This window comes from Pteropus medius, unplaced genomic scaffold (genome assembly GCF_902729225.1).
Source record: "Pteropus medius unplaced genomic scaffold, Ma_sr-lr_union100, whole genome shotgun sequence".
In the NCBI taxonomy this organism is placed as follows: Eukaryota; Metazoa; Chordata; class Mammalia; order Chiroptera; family Pteropodidae; genus Pteropus; species Pteropus medius.
Genome location: NW_024349227.1, coordinates 927292 through 946370, shown reverse-complemented (window position 1 = coordinate 946370; position 19079 = coordinate 927292). Strand labels below are relative to the sequence as shown.

The 19079-nt window shown below is 41.4% G+C and overlaps 1 protein-coding gene and 1 pseudogene across 2 annotated transcripts; both read left to right on the top strand.

Annotated features, from left to right (window-relative positions):
- The first annotated feature begins 1157 nt into the window (after positions 1–1157).
- RHEX (regulator of hemoglobinization and erythroid cell expansion) lies at positions 1158–16962 on the top strand. 2 transcript variants are annotated; one of them, XM_039881890.1, is made up of 6 exons: positions 1158–1208; positions 13085–13232; positions 13427–13527; positions 14644–14787; positions 16156–16226; positions 16761–16962. In XM_039881890.1, the coding sequence occupies exons 2-6, from the start codon at positions 13222–13224 to the stop codon at positions 16959–16961; spliced, it is 528 nt and encodes a 175-aa protein (XP_039737824.1). In that variant the 5' UTR covers positions 1158–1208; positions 13085–13221; the 3' UTR covers position 16962. The 2 variants fall into 2 exon arrangements, with proteins under 2 accessions (XP_039737824.1, XP_039737825.1); XM_039881891.1 differs by lacking the exon at positions 1158–1208 and having other exon boundaries at positions 13044–13232.
- A 117-nt stretch (positions 16963–17079) lies between these two features.
- Positions 17080–17197, top strand: LOC120618028 (uncharacterized; annotated as a pseudogene).
- Positions 17198–19079: the final 1882 nt, after the last annotated feature.

Genomic DNA, 19079 nt, shown 5'->3' with positions numbered 1-19079 from the left:
AGGATCATTTTATCCTTCTCCCATTCTTATTTACTCTCAAATTATGATTTTGGGGGTTTAACTTGAAACCCCTAGGAAGCCTGTAATCAACCTTCCTTCCCTTCCTGGCACTATCTGTCATGCAAACAGTGACAGCTCTCTCAGCTTGGCCTCATGCAATGTTTAAAGGCAAAGAAGTTGTCCTTGAAAAACTGTCCTCTTGGCCATAAGAAGAGATGAAACGCTGCCATTTTCAACAACATGGATAGATGTCAAGATAATCATGCTAAGCGAAGTAAGCCAGACAGAAAAAGTTGAAAATCACATGATATCACTTATATGTGGGATATAAACCTAAAAACAACAAATGAACAGGACAAACAAACAAACAGAGACTCATGGACATGGACAATAGACTAGTGGTTACTAGAGGGTAGGGGGAGGGGGGAAGGGGAAGGTATAGATGGGGTAAAGGGGATCAAATATGTGGTGACAGAAGGAAATCTAACTATGGGTGGTGAACATACAGTATAAATATATATGCCTTATTGTTAAAGTGTACAGCTGAAACTTATTAGATTTCATTAACCAATGTCACCATAAAGAAAATTAATTAATTAATTAAAAAAAGAAAAACTAACCTTATCAATTGCCTACATCCCATAAACACAGGCTCAATCTACAGCTCCATCACATACAGATTCAGAGATGAGCCAAGCTGGAAGGGACTTTAATATCTAGAAAATTACTTCTTCATTTTATAGAGGAAGGATATGAGTGCCCTGATGAGAAAGTGATTTGTCCGAGCTCAGGTGGCAAGTTTGTGCCAGAGCTGAGTCTTGAACCTGGGCCTCTTGACTCCTCCTCCAGTGCCTTTTCCACTTGACCAGGTGTTGTGCATATTTGTGGTATTAAAATGTGAGCTCATACGGAGAGAAAGAGACTATTAATCTCCTCCATCTAGGTAAACTGCTTGCATGGAAGAACAGGGTAAGGCCCTGCTGAAAGACGAGGTTTTATCTGTGGTTTCGCCCTGCTCTACTCGACTGAGCTAGATTATTATCTTCTGAGCAGCAGCCCCCGCCCTGTTGGAAATGATGAAACATTTGTGACTGACCTCCAGTGCCTGAGAAGCTTCCGGGTAGGGCTAGGGGGTGGTGGGGGCGATGTTTCCATCAGGACATCTCTGAAACACAGGCTGGGATCAACCCTTGCTCATGGTCCCAGGGGTAAGTATTGCCTGGGTAGTAGGATTTTAAATATGTTTGAGGAATGTGCATCTGTTTGTGAACGTATATGTGTAGGAATTTCAGAAGAGATTCTCCGTTTATGTGCTAGAATTGTAGGGTGTGAAATTCAATTGCAGTCAGCTTGGAGTGAGCCTAAATTTTGGCAGTTTGTACTTTATGACATTAATCTCTTACTCCTGAGATTGGAGATCTGTATGCAGTAACAGCAGTAGCAGCCATCAGGATTCTGGCTACAAGGTACATGGACTTTGAATCGGGACGAAACTGGATCCAAAGAACTCTGCTAAATTGTTGTAAGCCTCAGTTTCTTCATCTATAAAATGGGCATAAAACCACCCACATGACAAGTGTTGCTATGAGGATTACAGAAACGCACGGGTAGTGCCCAGTACAGTGCTCCATCAATAGTAGCTATTAATTAATGACTCTTTTTAACTGGGAATCAGATCCCTGAGAACATGTCCTCTACAGGGATTTTGTCCTTAGGATGCATTCTGAGCTGCAAAGGACTGGTATGTGTGGAGGGAAGGGGAATAGCCTGGCGGTTTAAAAATGTTATGAATGGGAATCAGAAAACGAATGTTGTCAAAGAGAAAAGCCATACAAACATCCGGGCGAGGAAAAGCCATCAACAACAGCAAACAGTAATTGTCGACACCTATATAGAGCTTACTATGTGCCAGGAATTGTTCTAAGAGCTTTACATAGATTAATTCATTTAATGCTCAAAACAATCCTGAAAATGTAGGTGCCATTAGTAGCTTCTCTCTACGGTTGAGGAAACTGAGGCAGAAAGGTGATCGGTGACTTGACTGAGGTCCAACAGTGAAAGGACACTCTTCTGGAGAACTTAGCACTGAAGTGTTCTTAGAGTAGTTCTGTGTCCATCCTCTCTGCGAACTGGAACTGCGAAGGCACCGTGCTCAGGAATGTAGCCAGGGCCTTCGGGGAAGACTAGTGATTGGCCAATCTACTTCTTGATTTGGGTATTGACCTTGTCGTGTGAGCTTTGGCAACTCTACTCAACACAATGCTGCATAATTGCTAGGGCCCAGCGTAAATGAAAATCTGGGGTTCTTTGTTAAAAAATACTTAAGGCTTTAAAGATGGCCACAGCAGAGGACTAAACCAATCAGGGGCCCTTCCGAGCATGAGGCCCTACTGGACTGCATAGGTGGCATGGCCATGAAGCTGGCCCTGGCCTTGAGACCCAAAGAGGGAGAAACAGTGCTGGAAGGGAGACATTTGACTTACCTATTAACAAAGGAGAAAACCAAGACTCGGGGACATTAAGTGGCTCCCCCAAGGTTAAACAGCTGGGAATTGTGGAGTGTAAAGCACAGACAAGACCTGGTCCTAGCCACCAAAGGGCTCACAAAAGGAGTGTAATCTGTAGAATGTGCTGAGTTCCTCTGAAATTTTGTTGGACAATCTATGAAATGGAGAACAATTTGGCCCTTCCAATTCGCCTGGGGTTTGCGGGCACTAGCAAAACGAACCCATGAGCACTGCATAAGCTGCTGGCAATTCTTTGTACACTTGCTGATTTTGTCTTGAGACTAAGTTGCATTCAAATTGCATTCATTTCAAGTAATTGCTTGTAAAAATTCTTTCCCCTAAATTACCAAGCTATATTCATCTCTAGTACTTTCTTGTGAAACCACTTCCCCCAAATTTCTAATTAGAAATTTGGATAACTCATTTTCCTCCTAAAAATATTGGCAGTGCCTGCACCTAGAAATATGTGTTACTAGACATGAGGCCTATCTAGCTGAAACTCAAAGTTGCTATTTCTAGTTAATTTGAGTCTCATGTTTTATGTCCATTTTAGGTGGATGGAGTTTTAGAACAACAAAATGTCAGAAATTAGACCTATTTAGCCCACCCACCTCAGTTTACAGACAGAGAAATAGGCTCAGAAAGAGGAAGTGACAAGCCCAAGGTGGCTAAATTTTATAGTTGCCGAGCAGTAATGTTGATCTAGGTTCTCATTTCACGTTCTTCAAGATGTGTCCCAGTCACCTGAGGTGAGGCCCCTGCCACGGTGACCAGCACTGAAGGGATCCAGAGATGATTTCTCTGATACCCAAGACAAAGGTGATGCCATAACCTTCTGTCATCTCCATCCCCATGGCATCTGGTAGACCCCACTCCTGCCTTCTCACAGCTACATATTTTGATCCTTCTGTCCTCTGGTGGGTGGACACAGTGACAGTCATTGGGGCAGGGACTGTTTGGAACTTCCAGAACCAGATGGTTTTATACATTGGAAATGAAAATCACGAGTGAGTCCAGTTTTTAAAAGGGCCCTATGGAAATGGTTGCATTTCCTTCCAATTGTGGGTTGAATTTTCTATTTTGATCTGAGGGTCACCCCCCTATCAAGCACCTGTACAGTTGATTTTTAAACAACATGGGATTTAGAGACGCTGACCCCCTGAGCAGTCAAAAATCCCAGTCAAACTTTTGACTCCCCCAAATTTAACTAATAGCCTCCTATTGACTGGAAGCTTTACCAATAACATATACAGTCAATTCACACATATTTTGTGTGTTATATGTGTCACACACTGTATTCTTATAATAAGGTAAGTTAGAGAAAAGAAAATGTTATTAAGAAATTCATAAAGAAGAGAAAATACATTTGCTGTATTTATTGAAAGAATCCATGTATAAGTGGACCAGCACTTCTGTGTTGTTCTAGAGTCAACTGTAGATGCCAGGCACTTGAGCAATCTTGTGCCATGTGGTGAAGGCTGTGGCCCAAACGGCCTGGGTTTGGATTCCGTCTCCTCCATGGAGAATTAGAGCCTGGTTTCTTCATATGTCAAATGGGAACACCAACAGTATCTACCTTATAAGATTGTTAGTATTTTGCATAAAGATAATTAATGCAAAATGTTTTGCATGATGCTGGCACGTAGTAAGCACACACATGTGAGTTAAAATAAAATGAAATAAGTGCCATCCCCATTTTTTAGATATAACATTGAGGCCTGGAGAAGAAAATAACTCACAGTTAGGAAGTCCAGAGGCAAAATTCCAAACTCAGTCTATCTGGTCACTAACTCCCTGCCCCTCACCATTTCCCTTCACGTATTTGTGAGGTTGCCTTGCATGTACTCAGCTTTTCCCCCCATTATCGTAATTATAAGTGCTCAAATCAGTATCAAACTTCGTGGGAGACAATCAGTTCCACTAAAGTTGTACCCTACAGCCAGAGTTGACAGATACTTTAAGCTGAATTGCTATTTCCCCCACTCATCCATTAATTGCCTGTTCTTCAATTAATTCCCTCTCAGCAACCCTTCTCTAAATATTCTATTGCATGGGAATCTCTTTTTCCTTTGAAATGTTACATGTTACTGATGCCACTTCTGACAATTCGGGCTTTGTTGTGGTATCTCTTCAGCTTTTTGTATTTTTCATATCTTAAAGTCTTGATTTTCTAAGTACAACATGAACTCTTAAAAGTTCAGGGAATGTTCTCACCTTCTTCACATCCAAGTAGCTCACAGACCATGCACATAGACCATTCAAATATCTGACTGACTGAAATGCAGACACTTAGCTGACTATCTGAATGTTCTGTTAACATGGTGAGATGACATTTAGATGTAAATACATTTTTTATACAAATAAATTTGGTATCATGCCAATTTAAGCCACTTAGAATTTCTGGGCTTATTTCAATATTCTTAAAGTATTATTTTTATGATTGAAAAAGATATATGTTAATTGCACAAAAACTTTGGCAATAACAGATAGTATAAAGAACTAAATAATAATACATCATTCACAGTCTTAATACCCAGTTTTGTTAACATTTAGGTATATTTTCTTCCATTTCCCCCTTTTGAACAAAGTACATTTAAATAAAATCCTTAATTTTCATAAATTTATATTTATAAATAATAAATCTATACTTGATATGCAAAATTATTGTCAATGAACTATTCTGGACTTGGTAAACTTAATCAGGTGGATGGGGGGTTATTACTAAACTAATACGATAGGCAAAAATGTTTAATGACCCAGAATTTTCTTTTTCTACAAATTTTTATTATTTTTATGCTTACTTTTTACAAGTTGTGATACTATTGCATGTAGCTAAATAAAACTATATTGTACTTCACAGAATATACGTATTCCTCAAATTTAATTCTTCCTAAACATAATTTTAAATGTCTGTATAACATTCCACTCTAATTTATAACATTCCTAATTTACTTAATTTTTATTTTTCAATTCAATTATTTTCTGGTTTTCACTTTTATAATCAACAGTGGGTACAGCTCTCTTGCTATAGTAACTTTGGTCCTTTCTTTAATTGTTGGTGACTTATCTGTTCCATCCCTTTTAACCATTTATCATTTCAGGATGCTAGAGTTTTTTTAAACAATTTTTGTAGGAAAAAATTGTAAAATATTTTTAAATGTGTGTTGTTCATATTTGTTCTATTTTTTCTGCTTGCTTTTAACTTGTATTTTAACATATTAAATTCTAATATTTTAGAGTCGAATATATCTGTTTTTCTTATATTGCTTTGTGATTTCTTCCATTGCATATAGACTGAGAAAGTTTTCTCCCATCTGGGGATTCAATAAATATTATTGAATATGTGAATAGCCAATCCTATTTCTTTCTAATTTTAATATCTCAATTTTAAAATATTTACTACCTTAATCCTTTTGGAATTTATTTTGTTATATCTGGATCTAAGTTATTTTCTCTTTCCTTATAGGTAGCTAATTTGTTATGTGCAACATTTCGTATGATCCTTTGCTTTCCTCCCCCTACTTTGTGAACCATTTTTATGATATATTTATTGTACATACTGGCATTTCTTTTTTTCAAATCTATGATACATTTTTAAAAAGTGATAATCAGGAAACCAGCTTGTCACAATTCCTTTTCAAATATGTTTTAGCTCTTCTTGATTATTATTATTTTTTCCCAGACAAATTTTAGAATAATTTAAAATTATCCGAAATTTTCACTCTAATTTTGATTGGAATTAAACTGAACCAACAAATCAATTTCAAATTGATTTCTTTTACTCTGCCAGCTTCCCAGTCTGAAATATCATATGCCTTTCTACTAGTTTAAATCTGTAGATTTCTCAGTAAGTTCTTATTATTTTCTTCAAACTTTCTTATAAATTATTCTTAGATTTATCTGTTGTGATGGTTGCTAAGGCTTATGTTTCCCCCTTCCCACAATTCCATTTTCTAACTGGCTATTGCTGGAATAATGGAAAGAATAGCTGGTAATTTTAGAATATTTATCATGCCCTCGGGGCTTTCCTGAGCAGTCTCATTAATTTCACTAGTTTTTCAATTGATTCTTTTGGGATTTCTAGGTATAAAGTCATATCTTCTGCAAATAGGATGAATTTGACTTCTTGCCCAAGACTATACTTTCATTTCTTTCATGCATCAGTTACTAGCTCAGGCTCCTTCACCAGCCTGCCTGGGCACAAAGCCCCATTAACTCTTTATATCATCTTGAACAAGTTACTTAACTTCTCTGTGTCTTAGTCTTGTCCTCTGTAAAATGCAAATAATAGTAGTTCCTGTCTTCTATGGTGGTTATGAGAATTGAATGAGTTAAGATGTATAAAAGTGTCTGCCACAAAGAACACGCTCACTAAATATTCAATATCATTATTATTATTATTATAAGTTGAAGGTTGGAGGAACTTCCGACTTCCAGGAATTAAAATATCCAGGACTAATTTTTATTTATTTGTTTGTTTGTTTGTTTATTTATTTATATCGAATTTATTGGGGTGACATTGGTTAATAAAATTATATAGATTTCAAGTGTACAATTCTATAATACATCATCTGTATATGGTATTGTGTGTTCACCACCCAAAGTCAAATCTCCTTTCCTCACCAGATACTTGACCCCCTTTACCCTTATCTACCTCCCCTCTCTCCCCTTTCCTTCTGGTAACCACTAAACTGTTATCTGTGTCTATGAGTTTTTGTTTGTTTGTCATGTTTGTTTGTTGCTTACAGTTTTATATTTCACATGTGAGTGAAATCATATGGTTCTCGACTTTTTCCATCTGACTTATTTAGCTTAGCATGATATTGTCAAGATCTACCCAGTTGTCGCAAATGGCAGTATTTCATCTGTTCTTATGGCTGAATAATATTCCATTGTATACATGTAACATGTCGTCTTTATCCAATCATCTATCAAAGGACGCTGGTTGTTTCCATGTCTTGGCATTACAAATAATGTTGCAATGAACATAGAGGTACTTATATCTTTATGAATAAATGTTATCAAACTTTTTGCGTAGATACCCAGAGGGGTTGCTGGGTTGTATGGTAACTCTATCCTAAATTTTTGAGGACTCTCCATACTGTTTTCCATAGTAGCTACAACAGTTTGCATTCCCACCAACAGTGTAAAAGGGTTCCCTTTCTTCCATATCCTCACCGACACCTGTTATTTCTTTTCTTTTTGATAATAACTCTTCTAACAGGTTTGAGATGATATCTCATTGTGATTTTAATTTGCATTTCCCTAATAACTAGAGAAGTCGAGCATCTTTTCGTGTATCTGTTGGTGTTTGTACGTCTTTTTGAAAGAAGTGCCTGCTCAGGTCCTCTGCCCATTTTTTAATTGGATTGTTAGTTTTTTGGTGTTGAGTTGTATGAGTTCTTTATATATTTTGCATATTAGGTCCTTGTCAGAAATGTTGTTTACAAGTATTTTCTCCCATTTGGTTAGTTTTCTCTTTGTTGTTTTTGATGGTTTCTTTTGCTGAGCAGAAGCTTTTTAGTTTGATGTAGTCCCATTCATTACTTTTGCTTTTCTTCCCTTGCTTTTGAAGTCAGATTCATAAAATCCTCTCAAAGACCAAGGTCCATAAGTTTAATACTTATGCATTTTATTGTTTCAGGTCTTATATTTAGATCTTTGATTAATTTTTGTGTATGGTGACAAACAGCAATCTAGTTTTATTCTTTTGCATGTGGCTTTCCAATTTTCCCAGCACCAAATAACTCATTTGTAAAACTGTTTGGACACAGATTTTTAGTGAATAATTCTGATAATGCTTTTTAATGTCTAGATAATATTTGTTGTCATTTATTGGATGCTTATTACTATGTAACAAAAGCTATAACTACCTCACACACCTCATCTTATTTCATCCTCAGAAGTAAGTATCATTTGTATTCATCTTAACGAATCCTGATAATTAACAATTACTGTTCCTATCTCACAGATAAGAAAACTGGGGCTTTGAGAGGGTGAATAGCTAGACCAAGCTCATGCAGAGAATGGCTCGGATGTGAACCCAAGCTGTCTGACTCCAAGTTCTCTACTTTTAGCAGCGAGTTACCATGCTGTTTCCCTGACTTCTTTCTTGTTATTTTGTTTTGGTTTTGGTCTGTTTAAGTTTCCTGTGCCTTACGGAATCAATTTTGCTAATTTATAGTTTTCTAGAAAATCATTAATTTTACTGAGATTTCATTTAAAAAAAAAACTCTTAGTACTCTCACAATTTTTGATCTTCTGTTTCTGTGGTTATATTCATTATTAGTTTGGTTTATGTTTCCTCCTTTTCTTGATTATCAATGTATTCGAAATTGCATATTAAATTAGGAAAGAAAAGTCTAGTAATATGAAAGAAACTTGGTGATATTATAAAATGGAAACAAAGACTTTTTTCTTTAAAAATATTCCATTTCCATCCACTTTTAGATCCTTTTCTCCTTCCTCTACCCTAGTCATTCAGAACAAAATGCTTAGGGCTAGAAAGAAACTTCGGAATACTTTGCTGAGTCCCTTAACTCAGCGGGACCTAAAAAGAGCTTCTACCTGTCCCAGGTCCCACAGTTATCAAGTGACAGAGGTACTATATCATACATTCGTGCTATCACTCAAAATAATTCATTTTAAAAACAATAAATTAAAGAAGATTGCAAAGAAATCTTTTTTAAAGCTTTAAAAAAGTTTAAAGCTACTTAATTTTAAAAGATTGACAAAGTCAGCTTAATAATATTGACTTTGATTGTTTCAATCTGTATGATTTTCACAGAAATCATCTTCTATTGCGCTCTTGTTTTAAACCACTCTTTCTAGGATACATCTACCCAAAGAAAGCATAGTGTCAGGCAGGAAAAGGTGTGTATTTTTTCACCTCTAATGCACCTACTAAAAAGGCCACAAGAGAGCTCCTTCATCAGTAGAAGGGGAAACAATAAAATGGAATCCAGCCCTAACTGGGGTCTCAGGATGTCCTCCCAGGTCTGAAGAGAACAGAAGACACGCCCTTAGTGCTCTGCTGACCCCCGTTGGAGGCGCCCAGCAGGGCGCTGCAGTAATGAGAGCCTGGGCGTCAGAACTCACCCGCGTGAAAGAGGACAGGGCAGTCCCCATCCTGATGATGGAACAAGGCACACCAAGCTCTCACATGGTCCAAGCGTGTTCTCACAACATAATTACCGTAAATTGCTCATTTCCTGGTTGTTTGGTGTGTGCATGTGTACAAATGAGCAGATGTTTCTGCCAACTGTCTCATCAGCAATCTGCAATTAGACCCCAAGGAACCAACTGCTCGTTGTGGTTTAGGGGCCATTAGCTGCTGAAATAATGACATCTGTCATAATTTTCATACCTCATCCTGTCCTGGATCTTATCTCCAAACTGCTCTCAAAATGAATGCCTAAGTTACCTAAAATAGACCAACCGGATTTTATTAGCTCTACTCTCGTAGCCATCTTGGTGAAGTGTTGTAGGGTTGAATAATACTTAATAATTATTGAGTGTTTCCCACATGCCTGGCGTTGTATAAAGTTCTTTACAAACAGCGTAACTCACTGAACCCACACAAGAGCTCTATGAGGCAGATACTGTCATTCTCCCCATATTAGAAGTACATAAACTGAGGTACTGAGAAGTTTGATAATTCACATCTAGAAGGGAATAGCACTTGGATCCATATTTAGGCCTGTTTGACTTTCATGTTATATATTGACACAGGAACTGCATGTCGTTTGGCTAGTAAGATACTCATAATATATTAAAATGATGAAAGGAAGAATAGGCAATCTAGTTTTGTATAAGGAGCCAAAACAAAATATTGGTTCTAAAATAATGGAACGTTTATTTAATGCAGGGACTCTCAACTGGAGGCAACAGCACCTGCCTCAGGGGGCATTTAGGAAGGCATGGGGTCATGTTTGGTCATTTTGGTTGTTACGCTGGTGGTTTCCCAGGATGTTAAATGTCCAGGAGTGTGCAGAACAGTTCTAGGAACTGTCTCCAAATGTCAGAGACTGTTAAGAGTCACTAATAAAATGAAATAGTAGGAATTTGAAAGGATGCTATAAAAGTCAAGGATGGCAAACTCAAATGCCTTCAGAAATCAGCCAGGGGCTGCAGAGTACATGTCCCCTCTTTGTGAGTCCAAATCTCTAAATCTTTAAAGCACATCATCAAACAAAATCATTTAGGCACCAAACTAGGCTGTGGGTCCCCAAACTGGGGCTTTCAGTGGAGGTTTTTCTAATCTCAATGCTTGTTTATGATACCTTACGTGAAGAGGACAAGCTGTTAATTAGTATGATCCCATGTTTTAAAAAAAAAGTACATGTGTATACATATATTTACACACATATACAAAATATATTTATGAAAATGTATAGACAATTTTATGTAATAAAATTTGGGTAGATTTTATAAAGTGCTTTGCTTATTTGTATTTTTAATTCTTCTACTACAAATATCTATTTATTGTTGAAATTTTAATAAATAAAAAGGGAGGGGAGCCTTAGAAAAATTAAAACTTTGAGTGTGGCATCAGAACACGCCCTGGTAGCTTACTGGCCATCCCTTTGGACGGGAGAGGGAGAATACTTTTCATGATTAAGGACAAATGAGACATTCAACATGCAGTAATCAATCAATACACTAAAGCACTGGAGTGCCTTAAAAATGGAACACTGGTGGTTTTGCAGATGCACTGGCCTAACTTCTAGCTCTTTTCCATGACTTTTACGTCTTTTGTGGCACCTTAACGCTCTTCTGATCAAGTCCAATCTTCCTTTTGCAGCTGCCCTGGAAATCAGTCTGGTACTGAAATTTGCTTGAGGAGATAGTATCTGTCCTCAGACATATCTACGCCTTTCTTTCAATCTAGTCACCAAATCCTTCGAGATTATTGTTTTTCCTGAAAGATCTCCTTCTTGCTTCATCTCGATCACTTTTGTAGTCCCCCCACCCCCCTGCCCCAGCCTCTTGACTTATGGTTTTTATTTCGTGCGCAGTCACTTCAAGCTTTCTTTCTGGAGTTTGCTGACAGTTGGGGAAAATTGGATTTTCTATTCATCTGTCTATGGACTTCAGAGAGGTAACTTCCTGGAGTCCTTTGTCGCCTGCCATCTGGGTCGGCGCCCTGGGACCCCTTCTTACCAGCCCCATAGTGAGCTAATGGCAGCTCTCCTACAGAAGGCACTGAGAAGCCCAGCTCACTTTCTGGTGCTTCTTGGCACTGCAGTGTCGGGCGCTGGGACAAGCAGAGAGAGAGGGCTTTGACGTGAACGGGAAGGAGAATCCTCACATCTAGAACATTCTCACTTTTCATCCCCCCCTCCCAACCCCTACACATCTCACATGTTGAATCTCAACGAAATAAACACCTCATTTCTGGATCCTGAATCTATTTTATAATTCAAACTAAATAGGACTTGGGAGCTATAATGTTAGGTGTGCTTTGCTCATTTAACTTGAAGAGCAAAGGATAGATAAAGTTCCTTTGGGAGAAGTGTCTAGAATTTATTATGTAGGAAAGAGGGAGCTTCAGTAATTTCAATGAATAAATTGGGCCAGTTTGCTCCCAACTTTGACCTCCCACAGAAAGGTCATTCTGAGGACTAGCTTGCTGGTCTGTGAAGGGTGCAGAGGAGATAGTCCGACTTCCAGCGGACCAACACCCACAGCCTTGGAGAGGCCACCCTCCCCCTCTCCCTGTCACTGACCGCTGTCTCCGACTCTTGCTCCAAAATTTGATCTTAGAATGTCCCAGTGCGAGAACTACAAATAAAAACAAAATATTCAGGACGTTGCGCACTGCCCTTAGCCCTTGGAAATCCTGACTGGGAAAATAAGCCTTAATGGCAGTAAAAGCCTTTTTAAGGTTCACAGTCTGCAGCAGGACAGTGAGCCTCATCTCAGTGCTCCGTGAATACCATTTCAAAGGCTTTGAATTATCCTGCCTTTACCTTACAGTGAATCCACGTCCAGCCACTTGTTGATGGAATTCATAAGCTAGTTTTTAAATTAAACATATTCATAAGTGTGTAACGGAAGCCATAGTCTTGGTCCTAAAGCCCAATGAAGCCATGTAGGATGTGTGTGTGTGTGTGTGTGTGTGTGTGTGTGTGTGTGTGAGTGTGTGTATTTGAGGTTCGGACTCCTTTAAAGACTGTCTCCCAATGTATTTGCTCTAGTTAGACCCGTGTGCTCCTGGCAGGTTAACTCTCTCTGAGAACAGAGTAATGGCTGAGCTTGTAGGCATGGACTTAGATCTCAAGTCCAGGCCTGGCCACTTGCCGGTTGTGCAACCTCAGACATGTCCCTCAGCTCTCTGAGCCTCAGTGTGCTTGTGACAAAAGGAGGGCAATGATATCCGGGTCATAAGAGCGTGTGAATTGGATAGGATGGTGCGTGTGCCAGGGGCTCAGCACTGGCCACTACTGCCTATTTTGTAAATTCAAAAGCTGACATCTGGGGAGAGGAAAGTAAATAATCCCCAAGCAGTGTGTTTGCCAGAGGAGAATTGGGGCATAGAGGCTAGGAGTCCTGATCAGCTGCCTTGCCTCCTGCAGGTCTCTAGGACAGTCCCGCTTGTGGTGCTACTTGGAGACGAGGTGCTCAGGGCTGTTCTTCTCGAGTCTCTTCCTGCTGTACCAGGAAGAGTCTGAGCCCCACTCGCGACCCGTGGCTGCCGTGCAAGGAGCTTGTCATGCTGACAGAGTGAGTGAGGTTCCAACAGGGCGAATTGGTGTAGCTGGCTTCCAAGCATGCACGCTATCCAGAGAGGCAAAGGGACCTGCCCTGAAACACACAGCAGCACTGGATGGCTGCCTCTGGCTGGGGGCGGGGATGGGTTTGCAGCTGTACTGGCATCTCTGCAATCTCCAGCTCTGACCCCTCTCTTTTCCCAACAGAGATATGAAGTTATGGCATGGCTTAGTGATCGCGGTCGCGTCTCTCATCCTGCAGGCCTGCCTCCTTGTGGTCGTCAACTACCTGCTCAGCAGGCACATCGGTAACGGGCTCAGCGTCCTCTCCCCTCCTAGTCTCCCTTAGGGACAATTCTTAAGCCTGAAGCAGGACCAGCCCCTCTTTGGAGGCCCCGAATATCACTTGAAAACCTTATGGATCCACTGGCCAGATGGCCCTCACCCTGCCAACCTCAACTGGGTGATCCCTGCTCTGAACCAATCTATTTCTGGTTGGGAACGACAGCCCAGAGTCTTTTTCCTACCTGGAACTTCTGCCTAGAGATAAGCTTCTGTGATGCTCGTCGGGGGGTGGGGCGCTCATTGAACCTGGGCCTAACTAATTTTCTTCATCACCACCAAAGGGCTGAATGTGAAGAAATGGTTTTAAATGGTAACAGAAGAGAATCTGGTCAGACTAAGAGATCATCTTAAATTCTTGAACTGCTTTGCAATGGAAAGGAGAGAAGCTGTGTCCTGGGAAGGCATTACAGTTAGGAAATATAATAACACTGCTTTGGCGAAGGCAGGGGATTGGACGAGATGATGTTAAGAAGGTTTTTCCAGTAAAGGAAATCTAGGCTTCTCTAATCATTCATTCGTTCATTCATTCATTCACTCACTCACTCAGTATAACAGGAAACAAAACAAAAACCCCTGCCCTTGTGTAATTTACATCCCATGAGAGCATACACAACAAACCAGATAAGCAAAACACATGTGGGTTAGATTATGGTAAGCTCTAGGGAGAAAGAAGGCAAGGCAGGGAGATAGGAATCGGATGGCAGCGGCATCCCCGAGATGCAGACATGTGAGTATAAACCTAAGGGAAGCTGCACCTACGAAGGCCCTGAGGCAGGAGAGCATTTGGCACATAACAGCAGGAGCAAAGGGGCGGGGGTGGCTGGAGCTGAGGATCAAGGGGAAGAAAAGGGGGTGAAGCCAGAGAGAAAGAAGGAGCGAGGCCACAGAGGGCCTTTAAGGTTGGGACTTTGGGCTCTACTCCAAGGGAGATGCAGGGCGCTGCAGTGTTCTGAGCGAAGAAGTACTGAGACCTGAAGAGATCCTTCTGAATGTTTTGCTCTAATGAGAGCCGTGCTCAGGAATAGGATGGGCCTGACCCGGCCGGCTTTCCCATATGACCCCTGCCCTGTCTCCTCTAGCCAAAGAGAATGAGCAATTACTACAAAGAGCCAGGCTCCAGGCCCCCAAGCTTAACCCTGCCCACCACCACCTACCTGCTGCCCAGGAGATGAAGGAGACTCGGGCAGAGAGAAGCACTCCCGTGTCTGAGCCCTGTTACAGGCGTGAGTAAAGGGGCGGGGAGAGCACTGGTCGTAAGTTCATAAAGAATATTCTGCTCTGTCTGGAAAACTGGGGTTGGGGGCACCATGCCAGCCCAAGCTGCTAGCCTGAGGGGTCCTCACACCCATCCCAGTAATGGCCTCGCCACCTTACCTTTTTCAGAAAGCTGTTCCTCCTGTCATGTGGGACAGACCTCGCTGGGTTTGTGTGGGTCGAAGCTCTTTCCCAGGTTTGGTTCCATGTGAACAACTGTATAGGGGACGTGGGGACTGCCTCTGTTCCCGTCTTTGTAATACTATGGCATCTTTTCTTTCTCTCAGCCAGTTAGTGGTGAGGCCAAGGTTTCAATTATCTCTGTCTACCCCCAGCCCTGGCTGCTGCTATGCATCGTGCCATCTGGCCAGTGTCATTGGCTTGTCCCAGGTGACTCAGCCATACTCCCAGAGGCCCCTTCTCTACAGTCTTAGATCCTCATGGATATCTAGGTATTTTAATAAATAAGAGTCTTGGTGATGGTTCAAAAGGCTGTCTGCCTCAGGAAAGTGGACCAGCACGCTCACCACCCAATGGCTCTATCTCAGGGCATGGGCGACCCAGCAGGTGAAAACTGTTGCTTCCACAGTGAGACAGCTACCTCTAGAGGTGCACTCACCAGAGAGTGAGCTTTTCCATTGGTTTATCTCTCGATTCATTTGGGTTTGCTCCATCCTTCGAGTTTTATCTTTTGAGTTGGAGATATCAGGTTGTCACACTTCCCCAGCACTGAGAGAAGGCTTCGGAGCACGTGGGGACCGGAAGATGCCACTGACACGAATTCAATGTTTCAGCAGAATGGGAGAGGCACTGACCTCACCATGACCCAAAGCTTCACCAACGCCTGGCCAGAACCAGACTGGCTGTCAGAGAGTTCAGAGATTATTGTCCAACCTTCTCATTTTACAGGGGACAAAACCAGGGCACAAAAAAGGATGTAACCTGCATGGACTTAGGGACAGGTTTAGATGACAACTTGTGCCTGTGGCTTCTGAGGCCAGAGCTGTTTGCCCCGGGCCACAGCATGTCTCAGCATGTCCTTGTTCACTCCTCCCAAGTTCAGGAAAGCCTAGTGTGTTTGTTATTTGTTTTAGATGGAGCTGGACAAAGCAGCAGTGCCTAGACTCTGCCTATATTTGGAGGCTGTCTCTCCCACCACCTTTTCTCTGTTCTAGTCCTTCTTTTGCTTTTGGGGGCTTTGTATCTCTCCTTCCCGCTCCTCTTTGCGTTGCTGGCTCTGCCTCTATCTTTGTCTCATCCTCCCTTCCATTGGCTCTATCTTCTCCTAACACCCTGCAGCTATCTTTAGAAGAGTAACAGTTTCTATTTCTCCCTAGATGACAGTGATACATCCTCAGACAGCTCCGACACCTCAGACAGCTCCAACAGCTCGCCTCCCACCGGCCAGGTAATGGAGATGCCTAGTGAGAGCTCAGCCCTCCACATACAGTCTAGGGTCCCTGCTGTAAAACTCAGAACTGAGGCCCTCCCAATACAGAGAAGGGAGCAAGAAAGGAGGGGCTTCTTGAGTCAGTACAACATCCTTAGGAGAGGGCGGTCACACTTTCACTCAGCCCCACGCCAGCACACATCATCCACAGTGGGTCTGGGTGGGCTGTAAAAATGGAAGTGCTGATGGGGAGCCTCCTTCTCCCCATATCCCAGTCACTGGGCCACTGCTCTGAGTCCTGACCTCATTTGCATTGATTCTCTACATTTTTCTTCCTTAAACCCATTCATTCGCTGAAGACAGAAGGAACAAAGTCACTGGCAATCCTCCTCACTGCCCTGGCCCTGCTCTCAGACGTGGCTACCTGGGACCAGGTTCCTTCCCACTCAGCTTAGGGCCAGCCTCTTGGAGTGGGAGTTTAGTCCTGGGGTCCTACCTCCTCCAAATATGATAGGAATCTTGACCTACATTTCTCTGCTCTTTTTCCTTAAGGCCACCAAGAATGTGAATTACACACAAGTGGTCTTTTCAGCCACTGGTAGACTGAAAAACAAATTTGCCTTGGACTATGAGAACATAAAGGAAACCACAGATTATGTCAACATCGATCCCAAAAGTCACACGCACAATTCCTGGACTTTTGTGAACCCTGCTGTCTCTGAGCCAGTGGAATACACTCAAGTGGCCATATGAATTCTAGGCTTTTTTTTTTTTAAACTGGGTGAAGTTCTCTATGAATTCTTGTACTTGTTTTGCAGAATTACTTCTTTTTTAAAAACAAAACAAAACCTAGGAGAAAAAAATAGGCTTGGTCTATGGCCATGCCACCCTGAACGTGCCCGATCCCATCTGATCTTGGAAGCTAAGCAGGGTTGGGCCTGGTTAGTACTTGGATAGGAGACCACCTAGGAAGACCAGCAAGGAAGATTCATATGAGATGTTAGGAAGAACTTCCAGGGTAAATATGAAAAGATTGGAGCACATCAATAGAGAAAGTGGTGAAGTTTCCATAGAAAAACTTTTAAAATATTTTAATCAGTTGTAGTAGAGTTCTGCTTGGCAATCTTATGATTAAATGACTCTCTGAGATCTTTAATTATTGGCAATAAACAACTTACTCAAAAGTGTTAGATAAAATGGCGACCGTCAGTCAGTTCCTTTTCTCCTCTTGCTTAACCCGGCATGTGACATGCGGCCCTTGCTCAGTGCCACTTGCCGACTAGTCCTGCTTTGCCCTCAGAATCTTAAATGGTCCACTTAGAAAGCCCACCATCATTCAACCTTTGAATGCACCGTTTCTTATGAATGAAAGGTGACAAACAGTCCTGGTAAATACCAATCAGCATCACAATCTGTTATTACCAGAAAAATTAAATCCAATAAAATTCAATACCCATTTCTGGTTTGTTGTTTTTTTTGTTAACCAATTAGGAATAAAGGGACGCTTTCTTAACTTGATTAAGAATAGCTTATCTTAAATCAGCAGATTGCATTATACGTAACTGTACGGTCCTAGATACGGTCCTATTAAATCAACAACAAAGTAAGAATGTCCACAAGCCTGCTATTTCTTTTATCTTCATTGCTCTAGAAGTTCTAAGCAATAAAACAGTTAACAAAAAGAAGGGCTGCAACTATTGGAAAAAAAGATAAAATTTCTCATCGTTAGCAGGTATTCTAGTCCTAGAAAACCTCAGAGTTAACTTAAAGTATTTAAAAATTGATAACATGCAGTAAGCAGTGACTAGAGAAATATACAATATACTTTCTCCAACAGCTAATTAAGACATAAAAAAAAATTCTTAAACATCTCAAAACATGGCAACCCTAGGAATACTGCTAGCCAAACCCAAACCCCAGATGAGTCACATTTGGGTCTTAAAGGCAATTTATGAACTAGCTCCGTCTGCTGGCTGTAAATTACCTTTCCAGCCCTGGTACTGGGAGCGGTGGGCAGCTTTTATATTCCCAGCTTCTTTCCCAAGAAGATCTGAGTGAATGATTCTGGTTTGGTTTCTGGGGCTGAAAATTTTTGCCGGTCTACATGTCTCTCCACCTTTTATCTGCCATTGTTATTTTTCTTCTGCTAAGATTTGAACATTTGTGCCCCACCCCCCAAATTCATACGCTGAAATCCTAACTCCCAAGGTGATGGTGTGAAGAGGTGGAGCTTTTTGGAGGTGATTAGGCCATGAGGGCAGTGCCCTTGCGGGTGAGATTAGTGCTCTAATAAAAAAGACCCCCTAGAGCCCCCTAGCCCCTCCTGCCTTGTGGAGGTACAATAAATCTGCAACCCAGAAAAGGGCCCTCACTGACCAGGCTGGCACCCAGTCTGTGGCATTTTGTTATGGCACTCAGAATGGACTAAGTCCTCTCCTTAGTGAGCTTTTCTTAACAGGGTAAAAGAGATTCTATCGGTTAGAGAGACGGAGAGAGGAATAAACACCAACGACAACACTGTCTTTGCATCCAGAAGTGAAACTACTTCTTACTGATCTTTTTTGAAAAGAGAAAAAAGTCTAGAGTGAAGAGGTTCAGACAAGTCACAGTGCACCTGAGAGAGACCGCACAGGGACAGCTCCACAGTAGCTGCCACACCAGGACAGGAGACTACTGCAGGGGTGCAGACAGAGCCTGCTTTCTGCGAAATTCCGGATGGACCCTGTGGGTTGGGAGGAGGATCCAAATAGAAGACTTGAGCACCTGGGTGGATGGGGTTAAGGCATGCACGACCTAGTTGTGGGACAGGCAAGAACATGTGCAATACAACCTGTGACAAAGGGGAAATTGACACTGAGCAGTGAAACTAGA